Source organism: Cervus elaphus, chromosome 8 (genome assembly GCF_910594005.1).
Source record: "Cervus elaphus chromosome 8, mCerEla1.1, whole genome shotgun sequence".
Classification (NCBI taxonomy): Eukaryota; Metazoa; Chordata; class Mammalia; order Artiodactyla; family Cervidae; genus Cervus; species Cervus elaphus.
In genome coordinates, this window is record NC_057822.1 from 44,334,739 (window position 1) to 44,349,280 (window position 14,542).

The 14,542-nt window shown below is 46.7% G+C and overlaps 1 protein-coding gene across 5 annotated transcripts in view; it reads right to left on the minus strand.

Annotated features, from left to right (window-relative positions):
- Nucleotides 1-369: 369 nt before the first annotated feature.
- CFLAR (CASP8 and FADD like apoptosis regulator) overlaps nt 370-14,542 on the minus strand; it is a 51,819-nt gene continuing 37,646 nt past the window's right edge. For all 5 annotated transcript variants that reach the window (XM_043910410.1, XM_043910411.1, XM_043910406.1 and 2 more), the window contains 2 exons: nt 4,171-4,687; nt 370-2,028 (listed from right to left, as the gene is read on the minus strand). In XM_043910410.1, coding sequence (XP_043766345.1) covers nt 1,890-2,028; nt 4,171-4,687 — 656 coding nt within the window. In that variant the 3' untranslated portion in view covers nt 370-1,889. The remainder of the gene's footprint in view (nt 2,029-4,170; nt 4,688-14,542) is intronic.

Here is a 14,542-nt window from a genome sequence, read left to right on the forward strand (position 1 = left end):
ATTCTCTTCTCCATCTCAACCTGCCAAAATCCTTACCAGTTTTCAAGCTTTGATTCAACGTTTTCAAAATAACTCCTCCACAGTGTGCTATTAATAATAAAAGCTATGTGCGCATGGCATCACCAGTGCAGTCACTGGGTATGATCATAAAAGCTCTCTCATTTCATCCCGGGAACAATTCTGTGAAGTAGGCAAGGGATGGCAAGTCCTTATTCCTCCCATCTTGGAGGCCTGCTCCTGGAATCAAAGTCCCTCTGCTCCGCCCTATAATCCTTGCCAGTGAGCAAAACACACAAGCAAACCCTTAACACTCTTCTCCCTGAAATCTGTGGGCTGACAAATGGTGTTAACAAAAGTAAACAGACAACATAATATAATTTAATAAATAATTGCTTTTTTATTGCTGCTTTGTTTTTTGCTTTGTATTTTTTTTTTCCTCCAAGTGCCACGTGGGATCAGTTTCCCAAGAAAGGATCAGACTCAAGTCCCCTGCAGTGGAAGTGCAGAGTCTTAACCTCTGAACCGCCAGGGAGGTCCCACTTTAAGGATAATTTTAAGCAATAATACTCTTCCAGGCCATGCTCTCCAATCCAAGGAGGAAAGGTATGTGTGTGTACCAAGTCATTTCAGTCACGTCCAGCTCTTTGAGATCCCATGCAGCGCGCCAGGCTCCTCTGTCCATGTGATTCTTTGCACCTTGAGTGAGCTTTGGCAGTTTGTCTCTCAAGGACATAGTCAATTTCATAAAAGTTTATCAGCATAAAGCTGCCAATAAACATTATTGCTGTTTTAATGTCCCTATGGGATCTGCAGTGGCATCTCTTCTTACTGCTGCTGCTGCTGCTAAGTCACGTCGGTTGTGTCCGACTCTGTGCGACCCCATAGACGGCAGCCCAACAGGCTCCTCTGTCCCTGGGATTCTCCAGGCAAGAGTACTGGAGTGGGTTGCCATTGCCTTCGTCTCTTCTTACTAACACTCCTCATTTGTGTCTGTCTTTTCCCTTATCATTCTAGCTACTGCATGCGTGCTCCGTGGCTCAGTCGTGTCTGATTCTTTCCAGGCCTGCCGAACTAGAGATCGATCTTACTAGCTGTATGCCACAAATTTTGCTATTTGCATTTTCATTTTATTCAATTAAAGATATTTTCCAATTTCCCTAGACTTTTTTGAACAGGGGGTATTTATAAGTGTGCCGTCTGATTTCCAAATATTTGTAGATTTTTCAGATGCTATTTTTAGGCTAATTTCTCCATAGTCTGAGAATATATTTTGCATGGTTTCAATCCTCTTAAATATATTATTTTATGGCCCAGAATATAGTCTGTTGTGGTGAATGTTTCATGAACATTTGCAAAAAATGCTCTACTGTTTTTGGGTGGTGGTGGTTTAGTTGTTAAGTTGTGTCCAACTCTTGGGACCCCATGGACTGTAGCCTGCTGGGCTCCTCTGTCCATGGGATTCTCTATGCATGAATACTGGAGTGGGCTGCCATGAGTCCTCAAAGGGGATCTTCCTGACCCAGGGATTGAACCTGCTCTCCTGTGACTCACTCTTGCATTGCAGGTGAATTCTCTACCACTGAGCCACCGGGGAAGCCCAAGGAAAGGTATACTATACCTAATTAGATGTAGAAAGCTATGTGAATCCTAGACAGACAGGCAACCTCAGATCTGAAAGCCACAATTTTAAACTGAATGTCTGTGTCCACCCTCCAATATGACAGTATTAGATAGCCTTCGGGAGGGGATTAGGTCATGGTGGTGCAGTCCTTATGAACAAGATCAGTGCCCTTATAAGAAGAGACATAAGACAGCCTGTTCTCTCTGTGCTTTCTGACATATGGAGACACAACAGGAAGCAGGTTCTTACACGCTGTGACTTTGACTTTTTATTTGTGAGAGAGGACGAGCTTCTTTCTCAAAGTGTGCTGCAGCCAGACGTAGTACCGCTCCTTAGCAGACACTTTGATGTTCCAATCATACACCAGGCTGTTGAGTTCAGTGTGGAGCTCCAGGAGCGAGTGCTTCCTACAGGGAACGGAAAAGGCAAAAATTAGTCCCATGCGATTATCAGTGAGGAGACAGATTATCATCAGAATGAAATCAACTCACAGATATGAAAGTGCTGTAAAACTGTGCCTTTCTAAATAGTCTACAAGCTGCTTAGCACATGATCTGAACAGGTTTGCTGCAGTCTGGTGCGATGACCACAGTCCACTCCCCCAAGGGGCAACTCTGTGCAAATGCATAATGAATGTAAAAGGCCAGGCCAACGGTGTGGCTGGCCCATGGCGTTTCCACCTTGGAAGAATGAGTCACCCCTGCTCTAGCCCTCCCCTTACTGTTGAGCCATCTCCGAGGAGGCTAGGTGTCCCAGACCCTGAGACTTATTCCTGGGGTCCCCAAGTGACAAAAGATGCCTTTCACAAGTGACTTGGAGATACTCTAAATCGTAATTAGTGGGCAACTGAAAAGGGACTACTAATCTTACATTTGAGGCACAGTGAGGCTTGCTTCCACCTAAAGGAACACCAGATCACTAATGGTTCCCTTAGAAAAGTATTCTTGCCAATAAACATCAAAAATGTCCAAGTAACAAAGACTTGCAAACCTGTACACTCTGGTACCATTTTTTACTCATCAAATTGTCAAGACACGGGGAAATAAAAGAGCACACACCATTAGTGAGAACTCAGGCATGTAGACAGTCTCATAAAAGTAGGCCTATGGGGACTCCCTGGCGGTCCAGTGGTTAGGACTCAATGCTCTCGCTACCAGGGTTCTGGGTTCAATCCCTGATTGAGAAACTAAAGTCCCTCAAGCCACATGGCATGGCCAAAATATTTTTGAAAAGCTGGTCTAACTGTCCTAGAAGACAATCTGGTAAGATGTATCAAAGGTTTTTCACATGCTTATTGGAATTCCCTGGTGGTCCAACGGTTAAGAGGCTGCCTGCCAAGGCCGGGGACAAGCGTTTGATCCCTGTTCTCGGAAGATTTCACACGCCACAGGGTAACTAGGTCTGTGTGCCACAATCACTGAGCCCATACTCTAGAGCCTGTGCTCGGCAACAAGAGAAGTCACTGCAATGAGAAGTCCGCAGACTGCAAGGAAGAGCAGCCACCACTCTCTGCAGCTAAAGAAAAGCCGGAGAGCAGCCAGGAAGACCCAGTGAGGCTGCAAATAAATAAACATATTTTTTAATGCTGGTCATTTGACACAGCAATTCCACTTCTGGGAATTTTCCCTTCAATAAAACAATTATGAATAAGCACAAATACTGACCTGAAAAAACGTAAAGACATTGCCCAATGCAAAACGTTGCCCAACAACTAAAGACTGGCCAAGGAAATTATGCTATAACCATATTAGGGACTACTCGGCAGATAGTAAAATGCTATAGAAATGTGATTCCTGGCATGTAAAAATAAGCTGTTACACAAGCTAAAAGCATGTTATAAAGTAACAGTAGATTATGATTTCACTTTGGCTTAAAAAACATGTTTATGTATAATTGTATGGGATTCAAAATAGATCTGGAAGGCAATACATTGAGATTTGGTTAAACAGGTTGGTTCTGGTAAGTTGGATTAAAACTGCTTGCTATGTTCTGCTTTCAGCATCTATATCTCATGGTTTTGTTGTCGTCGTCGTTTTTTCAGTAAGGAGCATGCATTGCTTTTGTAATAAGAAAAAACAAACATTTCTTAATTTTGAAGAAAAATATCCAAACCACAAGCTCTACTAAATCCCTTCTAAGGCACAAAGCATTCACAAACTGTGCAGAATCTATCTCAGACTGTTAAGGCAACCCCATCAAGGAATGAAAAAATCCCCCTGAAGAGAAGGGCATCAAACAGTGGCACTTCCATCTTGGTGCATGTGCGTAAGCTAAGTCGCTTTAGTCGTGTCCATCTCTTTGTGACCCTAAAGACTGTAGCCCGCCAGGCCCCTCTGTCCATGGGATTCTCCAGGCAAGAATACTGGAGTGGATTGCCATGCCCTCCTCCAGGGGATCTTCCCAACCCAGGGGTCGAACCCGCATCTCTTATGTCTCCTGTGTTGGCAGGTGGGATTTTTACCACTAGCATCACTTGGGAGGACCCTTCCGTCTTGGCCGCAGAAAATAAACAACTGGGGCCAGGATCCACCTCAGCTTGTGTGGCTCACCTTTCTTGCCACAGTTTCTGGGAGAGGCACTGCAGGTACAGTGAGGGTGAGCTGGAGGGCCCCTCCAGCAGGGACACATCTGCTTTGCACAGGCTCCAGAAGAAGTCAGCTTCTCGGTGAATCAAATCTCGGTAGGCCCCAGGCTTCCCGGCCTTGGATTCTGCACTTTTCACTGACGGCCCGTCCACCTCCAGGAAGCTGCTGTCCTCCAGCTGGCCCTCTGATTTCACATAGCTCTGAATAAAAAAGAGCTTTGGCTTCCCTGAGAGAGAGGGGCACATGTCTGCCATGAACATCCTTCTGATATGATCTAAAGGGACCCCAGAGTGAGTCTGATCCACGCCAAACACGCTCTGGGAGCCCCCTCGGCTCACCAGGATACACACGAAGCTGTCAGAGTCACGGTGCTGGGGCATCTGGGCAACTTGGCACAGAATGTCGGTGATATCTTGCATAGTGAGATATAAGAAACGCTTGACTTCATAGCCCAGGGAAGTGAAGGTGTCTCGAAGACTGTCTGGAAAAAACAAACAGGAAAAACAACACAGGAGTAAGGAATGCTCAAGGGACACTGGGTCACAATCCTCAACATGGTCTCATCTCCATTACTTGTCTGTTTCTACTTTTTGTGTCATGGTTTGAGGCTTTAACCTGGTGGCTCAGACGGTAAACAATCTGTCTGCAGTGAAGGTTCTATCCCTGGGTCGGGAAGATCTCCTGGAGAAGCAAATGGCTAGCCACTCCAGTATTCTTGCCTGGAGAATTTCAGGGGCCAAGGAGCCTGGAGGGCTACAGTCCATGGAGTTGCAAAGAGTTGGACATGACCGAGCAACCAACATTTTCTTTTCTGAGGCTTTAAAGGTCCTGAGCAGAGAAGGCAGTGGCACCCCACTCCAGTACTCTTGCCTGGAAAATCCCATGGACGGAGGAGCCTGGTAGGCTGCAGTCCATGGGGTCGCTAAGAGTCGGACACGACTGAGTGACTTCACTTTCACTTTTCACTTTCATGCACTGGAGAAGGAAATGGCAACCCACTCCAGTGTTCTTGCCTGGAGAATCCCAGGGACGGGGGAGCCTGGTGGGCAGCCGTCTATGGGGTCGCGCAGAGTCAGCCACAACTGAAGCGACTTAGCAGAAGCAGCAGCAAAGGTCCTGAGAATGGGGCAGGAGGATAGAATCAGCCTGAAACATGACTTATGAGACTCATGTCCCCGGTTCACAGTCATGGTCTGTCCTGTTACATCTCTTTCCCTGACTGAGGCCACCACCACATCTGGCCTCAGGCATGGACTGAGCCCACCTCTCATCTAAATGAGAGTGAAAAACACTTTTTCTTTTCAACCAAAACTTTTGTTCAAGGGGCTCCTTCTCAAAATAACCCACAAGTTCATAGGAATGGGTGCATTTGCAGAGTGCAGATCTAAATCTAGATCCAACGGCCACAGAAAGGTTGACCCAGGTCGTGAGTTCCCTCACCTCTACCCACTACACTTTTTTCTCCTTTTTTTAAAAAATTTATTTAATTGGAGGATAATTACTTTACAATATTGTGTTGGTTTCTGCCACACATCAAAATGAATCATCCATAGGTATACACATGTCTCCTCCCTCTGAAACTTCCCTCCCACCTTATATTCTGGGCCTCCCTGATGGCTTAGACGGTAAAGTATCTGCCTGCAACACGGAAGACTTGAGTTCAATCCCTGGGTTGGGAGGATCCCCTGGAGAAGGGAATGGCAACCCACTCCAGTATTCTTGCCTGGAGAATTCCATGGAGAGAGGAGCCTGGCGGGCTACAGTCCATGGGGTCACAAACAGTCGGACACAACTGAGTGACTTCACTTTCACTTCACTTTTCAATTCACCAGGTAAGTCAGCAAAAGGCAGCAATGATAACCATCACCTAAGAATGTAGTTAAGCTATTCACTGTTGTCCTTCTGCCTGACCAGGAGGCGAGGGCAAAAAAAAACAATGAATTATATGTATATAGTGTGTATATATATATATATGTAAAATGCCATAATGAAGAGATATAAAGAAGGTGTCAATCTCTCTAAAATCCTATGACAAGCAACCTCACTTGTCTACACAGGGTCTCAGAGTGGCAGACAAGGTGCAGCAGCATCTCCCGCTAGGCAAGGATTCCGAGGGTGAGGGCGCAGGCAAGGATTCCGAGGGTGAGGGTGCAGGCAAGGATTCCGAGGGTGCAGGCAAGGATTCTGAGGGTGCAGGCAAGGATTCCGAGGGCCTAGGCAAGGATTCCGAGGGCGCAGGCAAGGATTCCGAGGGCGCAGGCAAGGATTCCAAGGGTGCAGGCAAGGATTCTGAGGGTGTAGGCAAGGATTCCGAGGGTGTAGGCAAGGTTTCCGAGGGTGTAGGCAAGGCTTCAGGGTGCAGTTTGGGCTCAGGTGGGGCTGTACCATGAGAGAACCTGGGCGGGAACCCCAGAGCCATCCCCTCTGCTTTATTCCAAACTCTCCCTTTCAGGGGTCACTCTCCAATCATGGAGCATATTCTCCCCTAGGGGGCAGAAGCAAACAGAGAAACACCGGACTCAAAGCTCTTTTGTTTCCTTGTCTCAGACTGACTTGAAAGCGAAAGTGAAGTTGCTCAGTCGTGTCCTACTCTCTGCGACCCCATGGACTGTAGCCTACCAGGCTCCTCCGTCCATGGGATTTTCCAGGCAAAAGTACTGGAGTGGGTTGCCATTTCCTTCTCCAGGGGATCTTCCCAACCCAGGGATTGAAACCGGGTCTCCCGCATTGTAGGCAGACGCTTTACTGTCTGAGCCACCATGGAAGTCCAGACTGGCTTAGTCCCCTCAAAAGCCTCTTTTTGCTGACAGACTGACTCCCTTATCAAAGCCCTTGAAAGAAAGCCACTTCCTCCCTTTCCATCCTCGTATGCAAGGGTCTGAACAGAACCCATGCTGTCCTGCGCCTTACTTAATTTCTTGTTTTGATCTGGGCTGCCTGCAGGCTCTGGCTGGGCTGTCGCAAGGCAGTCAACAAGCCATTGCATGAATCTGGGTAAAAGAGGAAGTCTTGGAACCACAAGGTCTGAGTTTCAGTCCTGACTCCTCCACTCACATATGGGTCTAAACCTTGTCTGGTCCTGAAAGAAGGCTAATTTACACTAACAGAAGAGCTAAGAAGGAGATGGGAATCTGAGGTCTAGAAGAACAGAAGGAAAAACAATAAAGCTGGAAGTGGATCCAAAAGCCATACAGGTCCTCAAGGCCAAGTATAAGGCCAATCAGACCACCAGACCTGGATGGGCCTCAGACCAAGACAGAAGATCTCTTAAAATATTCCTGAGACACCCACTGAAATGTTGTGAAGTAATTAGCCTCCAACTAAAAAAAAAAAAAAAGATCATCACAAAATAGAAAAAAAAAAAATATTCCTGAGACAACAGCCACTCAATGGACACGGTCTGAAGGGATCCCAGCTGGCATTTCCCATTAATAACACACCTTTTCTCTATCAGATGATGAGGACTGAGGCCAGCTGTTGTCTTTTCTTGACCCAGCAAGAACATGGATATAAGCCAGTCTATACAGGATCAAGATCATGATAGTGTGGCTTTGAAGAAACGACGTCTGTAACTTACTCATCTATAAAATGGATCAGTGACTATACCATGTCCTCTAGAAGGTAGCTGTAAGGATTCACTGACATTTCTGCCAAGATGCTTTGCAAACTGTAAGTGGTTATTCAAACATAAGATATTAGTTTGGGGACTTCCCTTGTGGTCCTGCGGTTAAGAATTCACTTGCCAATGCAGGGGACATGGGTTCAATCCCTGTTCTAGGAAGATCCCACACGCCATGGGGCAGCTAAGCCCACGTGCTGCAACTACCAAACCCTACGTGCCTAGAGTCTGCACTCCGCAACAAGAGAAGCCACTGCACTGGGAAGCCAGCATACCACAACAGGGCAGCCCCTGCTCACCGCAGGCAGAGAAAGCCCATGTGCAGCAACAAAGACCAGCACAGTCAAAAATAAATATAAGTAAACAAAAATTTTTTCAGAGATATTAGTTTTAAAGAATATAAAGGCAGCCACTTCATCACAAACTATAGAGCCTGCCTGTGATGCCTCTCTTGCATGGAATCTACTTCCTTAGAAACCAGTGTGCTAAGTCACTTCAGTCACGTCCAACTCTGTGCAACTCCATGGACAGAGGAACCTGGCAGGCTACAGTCCATAGGGTTGCACAAGCAAGAATACTGGAGTGGGTCGCTATTTCCTTCTCCAGGAGATCTTCCCAACTCAGGGATCAAACCCATGTTTCTTCTGTCTCCTGCATTGGCAGGCAGGTTCTTTACCACTAGTGCCACCTAGGAAGCCCCTTAGAGTGAAAGCTAACTAAAATGGACTCAGAGTAGCCAGATTCAGATTCTGCACCCCCATGTATCAACAGTAACTTCCCTGTCCTTCTTTGCAAATAGGGGAAGAAAAATGTGGGTGTTGAGTTTGGAAAATAAAACTTCAACTGACTGCAGAAGTCCCACTTCTTCTTCTATGCATCTTAGAAACCACACCTGACCCAACCCTAGCTCTGTAAAATTCAGCTGTTCCTTTATTAACCTCCTGAGAGGGGTTTCTTCTGGTCTGACAGTTAGTACAGGGCTGTTAGGGAAAAGCAAGAAGCAGCAGTGCCCACCAGCTTGCAGACTACTGAGATGAAATCCAAAAAATTAAATACAGTAGAATGTCACGACTCCATTCAGTTAGAATGTGTTTTGACTGAAATGAGCTCACATTTATCTTAATACTGTCTACAAAATGGGATTCATTAAATAAATGTATAGAATAAAAAAGAAAGGGTGGCTGCTTCACCAGACTATTTACAATCACTTATTGAGTAACTTTAATAAGCCCAGCTCAAGTTATTATAAAGCACATGAATGCAACACAAGTGTGCAGAATATTCTTAGTGGAAGGGGGAGTTTTGAGGTCAAACATGAAGGACAACTGCAAGATTGACAAGACTTAACCAGGTTCCTTTACTCAGAAGTAAAGACTGCTCAGAAGCTTTAAGGCCAACATGCATCACAAAGCTCCTAAAGGGGAACAAATTATTCTCTTCTCTTAAAACATGCTTGACCTCAAAACTCATGCTTTACAAAGTTCCCCTTCCTGTGTTAGAGAAACACTGTGGTGACAGGATACAGATGAAATAAACCATGTAGTTCCTATTCTTCAAGAAGCCCATATTCTTGTTGGAGAAGCAAAGTGTATCAGTCATTTCAGTTGCTCAGTTGTGTCCAACTCTTTGCTGCTCCATGGACTCCAGCACGTCAGGCTTCCCTGTCCAACACCAAGTCCTGGAGCTTGCTCAAACTCATATCCATCGAGTCAGTGATGCCATCCAACCATCTCATCGTCTATCATCCCCTTCTCCTCCTGCTTTCAATCTTTCCCAGCATCAAGGGTTGCATCAGGTAGCCAAAGTATTGGAGTTTCAGCTTTAGCATCAGCCCTTCCAATGAATATTCAGCACGATTTCCTTTAGGATGGACTGGTTGGATCTCCTTGCAGTCCAAGGGACTCTCAAGAGTCTTCTCCAACACCACAGTTCAAAAAGCATCAATTCTTCAGTGCTCAGCTTTCTTTATAGTCCAACTGTCACATCCATACAAGGCTACTGGAAAAACCATAGCCTTGACTAGACGGACCTTTGTTGACAAAGTAATGTCTCTGCTTTTTAATATGCTATCTAGGTTGGTCACTGCATTTCTTCCAAGGAACAAGTGTCTTTTAATTTCAAGGCTGCAGTCACCATCTGTAGTGATTTTGGAGCCCAAGAAAATAAAGTCTGTCGCTATTTCCATTGTTCCCCCATCTATTTGCCATGAAGTGATGGGATCGGATACCATAATCTTAGTTTTCTGAATGTTGAGTTTTAAGGCAGCTTTTTCACTCTCCTCCATCACTTTCATCAAGAGGCTCTTTAGTTCCTCTTCACTTTCTGCCATAAGGGTGGTGTCATCTGTGTATCTGAGGTTATTGATATTTTTCCTGGCAATCTTGATTCCAGTTTGTGCTTCATCCAGCCCAGCATTTCTCATGGTGTACTGTGCATATAAGTTAAGTAAGCAGGGGGACAATATACAGTCTTGATGTACTCCTTTCCCAATTTAGAACCAGTCTGTTGTTCCACGTCCAGTTCTAACTGTTGCTTCTTGACCTGCATACAGGTTTCTCAAGAGGCAGGTCAGGTTGTCTGGTATTCCCATCTCTTTAAGAATTTTCCACAGTTTGTTGTGATCCACCCAGTCAAAAGCTTTGGCGTAGTCAATAAAGCAGAAATAGATGTTTTTCTGGAATTCTCTTGCTTTTTCTATGACTGTCAAAGGATATCAGCAATTTGATCTCTGGTTCCTCTGCCTTTCATAAATCCAGCTTGAACATCTGGAAGTTCTTGGTTCACATACTGTTGAAGCCTGGTTTGGAGAATTTTGAGCATTACTTTACTAGCATGTGAGATGAGGGCAATTGTGCAGTAGTTTGAACATTCTTTGGCATTGCCTTTCTCTGGGATTGGAATGAAAACCGAATTTTTCCAGTCCTGTGGCCACTGCTGAGTTTTCCAAATTTGCTGACATATTGAGTGCAGCACTTTCACAGCATCATCTTTTAGGATTTGAAACAGCTCAACTGGAATTCCATCACCTCCACTAGCTTTGTTCATAGTGATGCTTCTTAAGGCCCACTTGACTTTGCATTCCAGGGTATCTGGCTCTAGGTGAGTGATCACACCATCATGGTTATCTGGGTCATGAAGATCTTTTTTGTATAGTTCTTCTGTGTATTCTTGCCACCTCTTCTTAATATCATCTGCTTCTGTTAGGTCCATACCATTTCTGTCCTTTATTGAGGCCATCGTTGTATGACATGTTCCCTTGGTATCTCTCATTTTCTTGAAGAGATCTCTAGTCTTTCCCATTCTATTGTTTTCCTCTATTTCTTTGCATTGATCACTGAGGAAGGCTTTCTTATCTCTCCTGATTATTCTTTGGAACTCTGCATTCAAATGCGTATATCTTTCCTTTTCTTCTTTGCCTTTGGTGTCTCTTCTTTTCTCAGATATTTGTAAGGTCTCCTCAGACAACCATTTTGCCTTTTTCCATTTCTTCTTCTTGGGGATGGTCTTGATCCCTGTCTCCTGTACAATGTCAGGAACCTCTGCCCAGAGTTCTTTGGGCACTCTGTCCATCAGATCTAACCCCTTGAATCTATTTGTCACTTTCACTGTATAGTCATAAGGGATTTGATTTAGGTCATACCTGAATGGTCTAGTGCTTTTCCCTACTTTCTTCAATTTAAGTCTGAATTGGCAATAAGGAGTTCATGACCTGAGCCACAATCAGCTCCAAGTCTTGTTTTTGCTGACCGTATAGAGCTTCTCCATCTTTGGCTGCAAAGAATATAACCAATCTGATTTCGGTATTGACCATCTGGTGATGTCCATGTGTAGGGTCTTCTCTTGTGTTGTTGGAAGAGGGTGTTTGCTATGACCAGTGGGTTCTCTTGGCAACACTCTGTTAGCCTTTGTCCTGCTTCATCTGGGCCAGGTGTGGGCACCAAGGTGGCACAGAGCGGCTGGTGTGGAGGTGCTGGGTTCAGCAGGAGCAGGCCAGGGGCAAACCCCTGATGCTCCACGGTGGTACAGCGGTTAGGATTCACCGCGGCCCAGGGTCGATTCCCGGTCAAGGAAGCCTTTCTTCTTCCTCTCCCCCTGCCACCTACTGATCTCCCTGGCACAACCCTACTATCCTTTTAGCTCACGCTTGCTCTGCCGGCCTTAGCGCTGTGACACCAGCCCCCTGGGACCCTGCAGCTCTAGCCCTAGCACAGTCAGGCCACCTCAACTGTCCCCCAGGACAAACCTTTTGGCCATAGTAGCAACCTTGCCCACTCCTAGCTTCCACCACCAGCTTCTTCCTTCTCAGATGCCCCCACCACTGCCTGGACTCTCCAGCAGCACCGCGCCCACCAGGACGCACCTGGGGCCTCCCGATGCCTGCCTTCCTCCCTCCTGAGGGGCTGTGGCTGGTGCTCCTGGCGGCTGCAGTGATGCTCCTGGGCTTGCGCTGGGGCTCCTGCCATTGTTGGTGGTAAGGCGGTGGGGTTGGACAGGGTGGGGTTACGGGTGGGCTGGGGTGGTCGCCGTGGGTGTGAGCAGCAGAAGGTGCGGGAGGGGTATCTACATCTGTGAGTGGGGCCAGTGGCCATGAACACACCTCCCTTCCCACGTGCCTCATGCCAGCCACCGCTGTGGGAGGCTTAGCCGCTGTGCCAGGTCCTGGGCTGGCTGTGACTCTCGTGCACCAGTAGTGGCTCCAAGAGGGTCCTGGTCTTAAGTGGGCTCTGGGAGGCAGGCCAAGGCACCCGGGAGGCATCGGTGTGAAGATGAGTGTGGACCCATGCTGGCAGTTACACGACCGCGCGGTGAAGTGACAGGGCACGCGGAAACCAGTGGGGCCGGCCGGGAAAACCTTGCCAACCAGGTGGGAGGCTGCAGCTGTGCTCCAGGCAGAGACGCCTCCAGGGCGGACCACCCGACCAACACGGTATTCCACCTGCCTGACCACAGCTCTCGGTCCTACAACAGCGAGGCCAGATTTACCCAGAAGACCTCCCTCCCTCACTCCTAACCAAAGGTGGGCATGCGGGCACGCACACACACACAGCTCCCTGTTCCACACACCCCTCAGCTAGTTATGACATCCAATCATTTACCATTCCCTCCAAACTATCTATCTATCCAGGATACACTCCATCCCCTCTCCCCAACCTGTCATCGACTTCCCCTAAGAATTCTCCACGGGGGTAATCGCACACCACAGTCTCCTTCTAGCCCAATCTTGGGCTCCTCTATCACCAAAGGGTTTCATGTCTGTTTACAGACTGTTTTCTTCGGAGGTGAAGTGGACGGCCGATAAAGTGCACCAACATGGGGCAACGGCGGAATCCCCTGCGGAAAAGCAGCCGCTGTGGGCCGACGGGTGCTTGCCATTGCCGCAGGTCTCCTCGACAGCTCTGCCGGGGCCTTGGGCATCAGTGTGGCTCGGTGACAGTGTGGGGCAAAGGCGCTCGTGGCCGTGGTTGGTGCCCACTCCACGTGTCTCAGGGCATGGAGCAGAACGATCACATAGGAGAGGGGACGGTGGTGAGCCGTGTGCTGGGAGGCAGGACTAGGGGTACTTGGATGTGTATCAGTTCAATTCAGTTCAGTTCAGTCACTCAGTCATGTCCGACTCTTTGCAACCCCATGAATTGCAGCAAGCCAGGCCTCCCTGTCCATCACCAACTCCCGGAGTTTACTCAAACTCATGTCCATCAAGTCGGTGACGCCATCTAACCATCTCATCCTCTATCGTCCCCTTCTCTTCCTGCCCCCAATCCCTCCCAGCATCAGGGTCTTTTCCAATGAGATGTGTATAAATGCATATAAAACAATAACTGACATGTCACATAGAGCAGTAGGAGTTTATGTAAAATAGGAGATCAGAGTAGGGAAAGTCAGTGAGGTCTGAGACACCTGAAGAGGAAATTATGGGAAAGGTGTAATTCAGCTGCGGTTCCCCCCAAAAAAACACCAGGGCAAAGGAAAGGCCTCCAAGTGGAAGGAAAATGGTGAATAAAGACAGAAGCGGCGGGGGAGCGGCGGGCGCGGCGGGGCGGAGCGGAAAAAAACAACAACAACAACAACAAAAAAAAGACAGAAGCATGAGAAGGGAAGTGGGGAGTGGCGGGGCGGGGCTTGTATAAACCTGACTTTCCATTTGTTCAGATACACTAATCAGGGGGTTTTACTGGACAATCCATTTACTGGACACACAAAATTATAAGCTACTTTACAAACGTCATTTTTTTTTAGCTACACATGATGACTAGTAATTCCTTCCAGACTAGCTTTTCTTAGGAGAAAACAATATTAATAATAAACATGTCAAGTGCATGTCAAGAGAAGCTTCTGTGGTCCCTCAGGCAGCCTTAAAGTCCTCTGCTTTTCCACATACCCACCACGCCTTTTCCACAATTCCAAAACTCCAGAATCTGAAAAACTTAAGTTCTTTTCCCTAGTTTGTTTTGTAGCAAAATCTTTCCTGAACTGATGAAAAGCTATTTATAGTCTTTATTACACTTAGTGCAAATATCTATTTCTTTTGCTGTAGAAATAATCACAGATTATGGGGCACTACCCTAGACCCCACTGGAATGTTCTATAAATTACAGTATATGTACCACATCATTGTTCTGAACTCTTAAACTTTTAAATTTTGAAATACAAGGGTCTCCAATAAGGGCTTGTGGACCTAAAATTCTTCTTTATATCCTAGATTTATGCTGTCTGTGA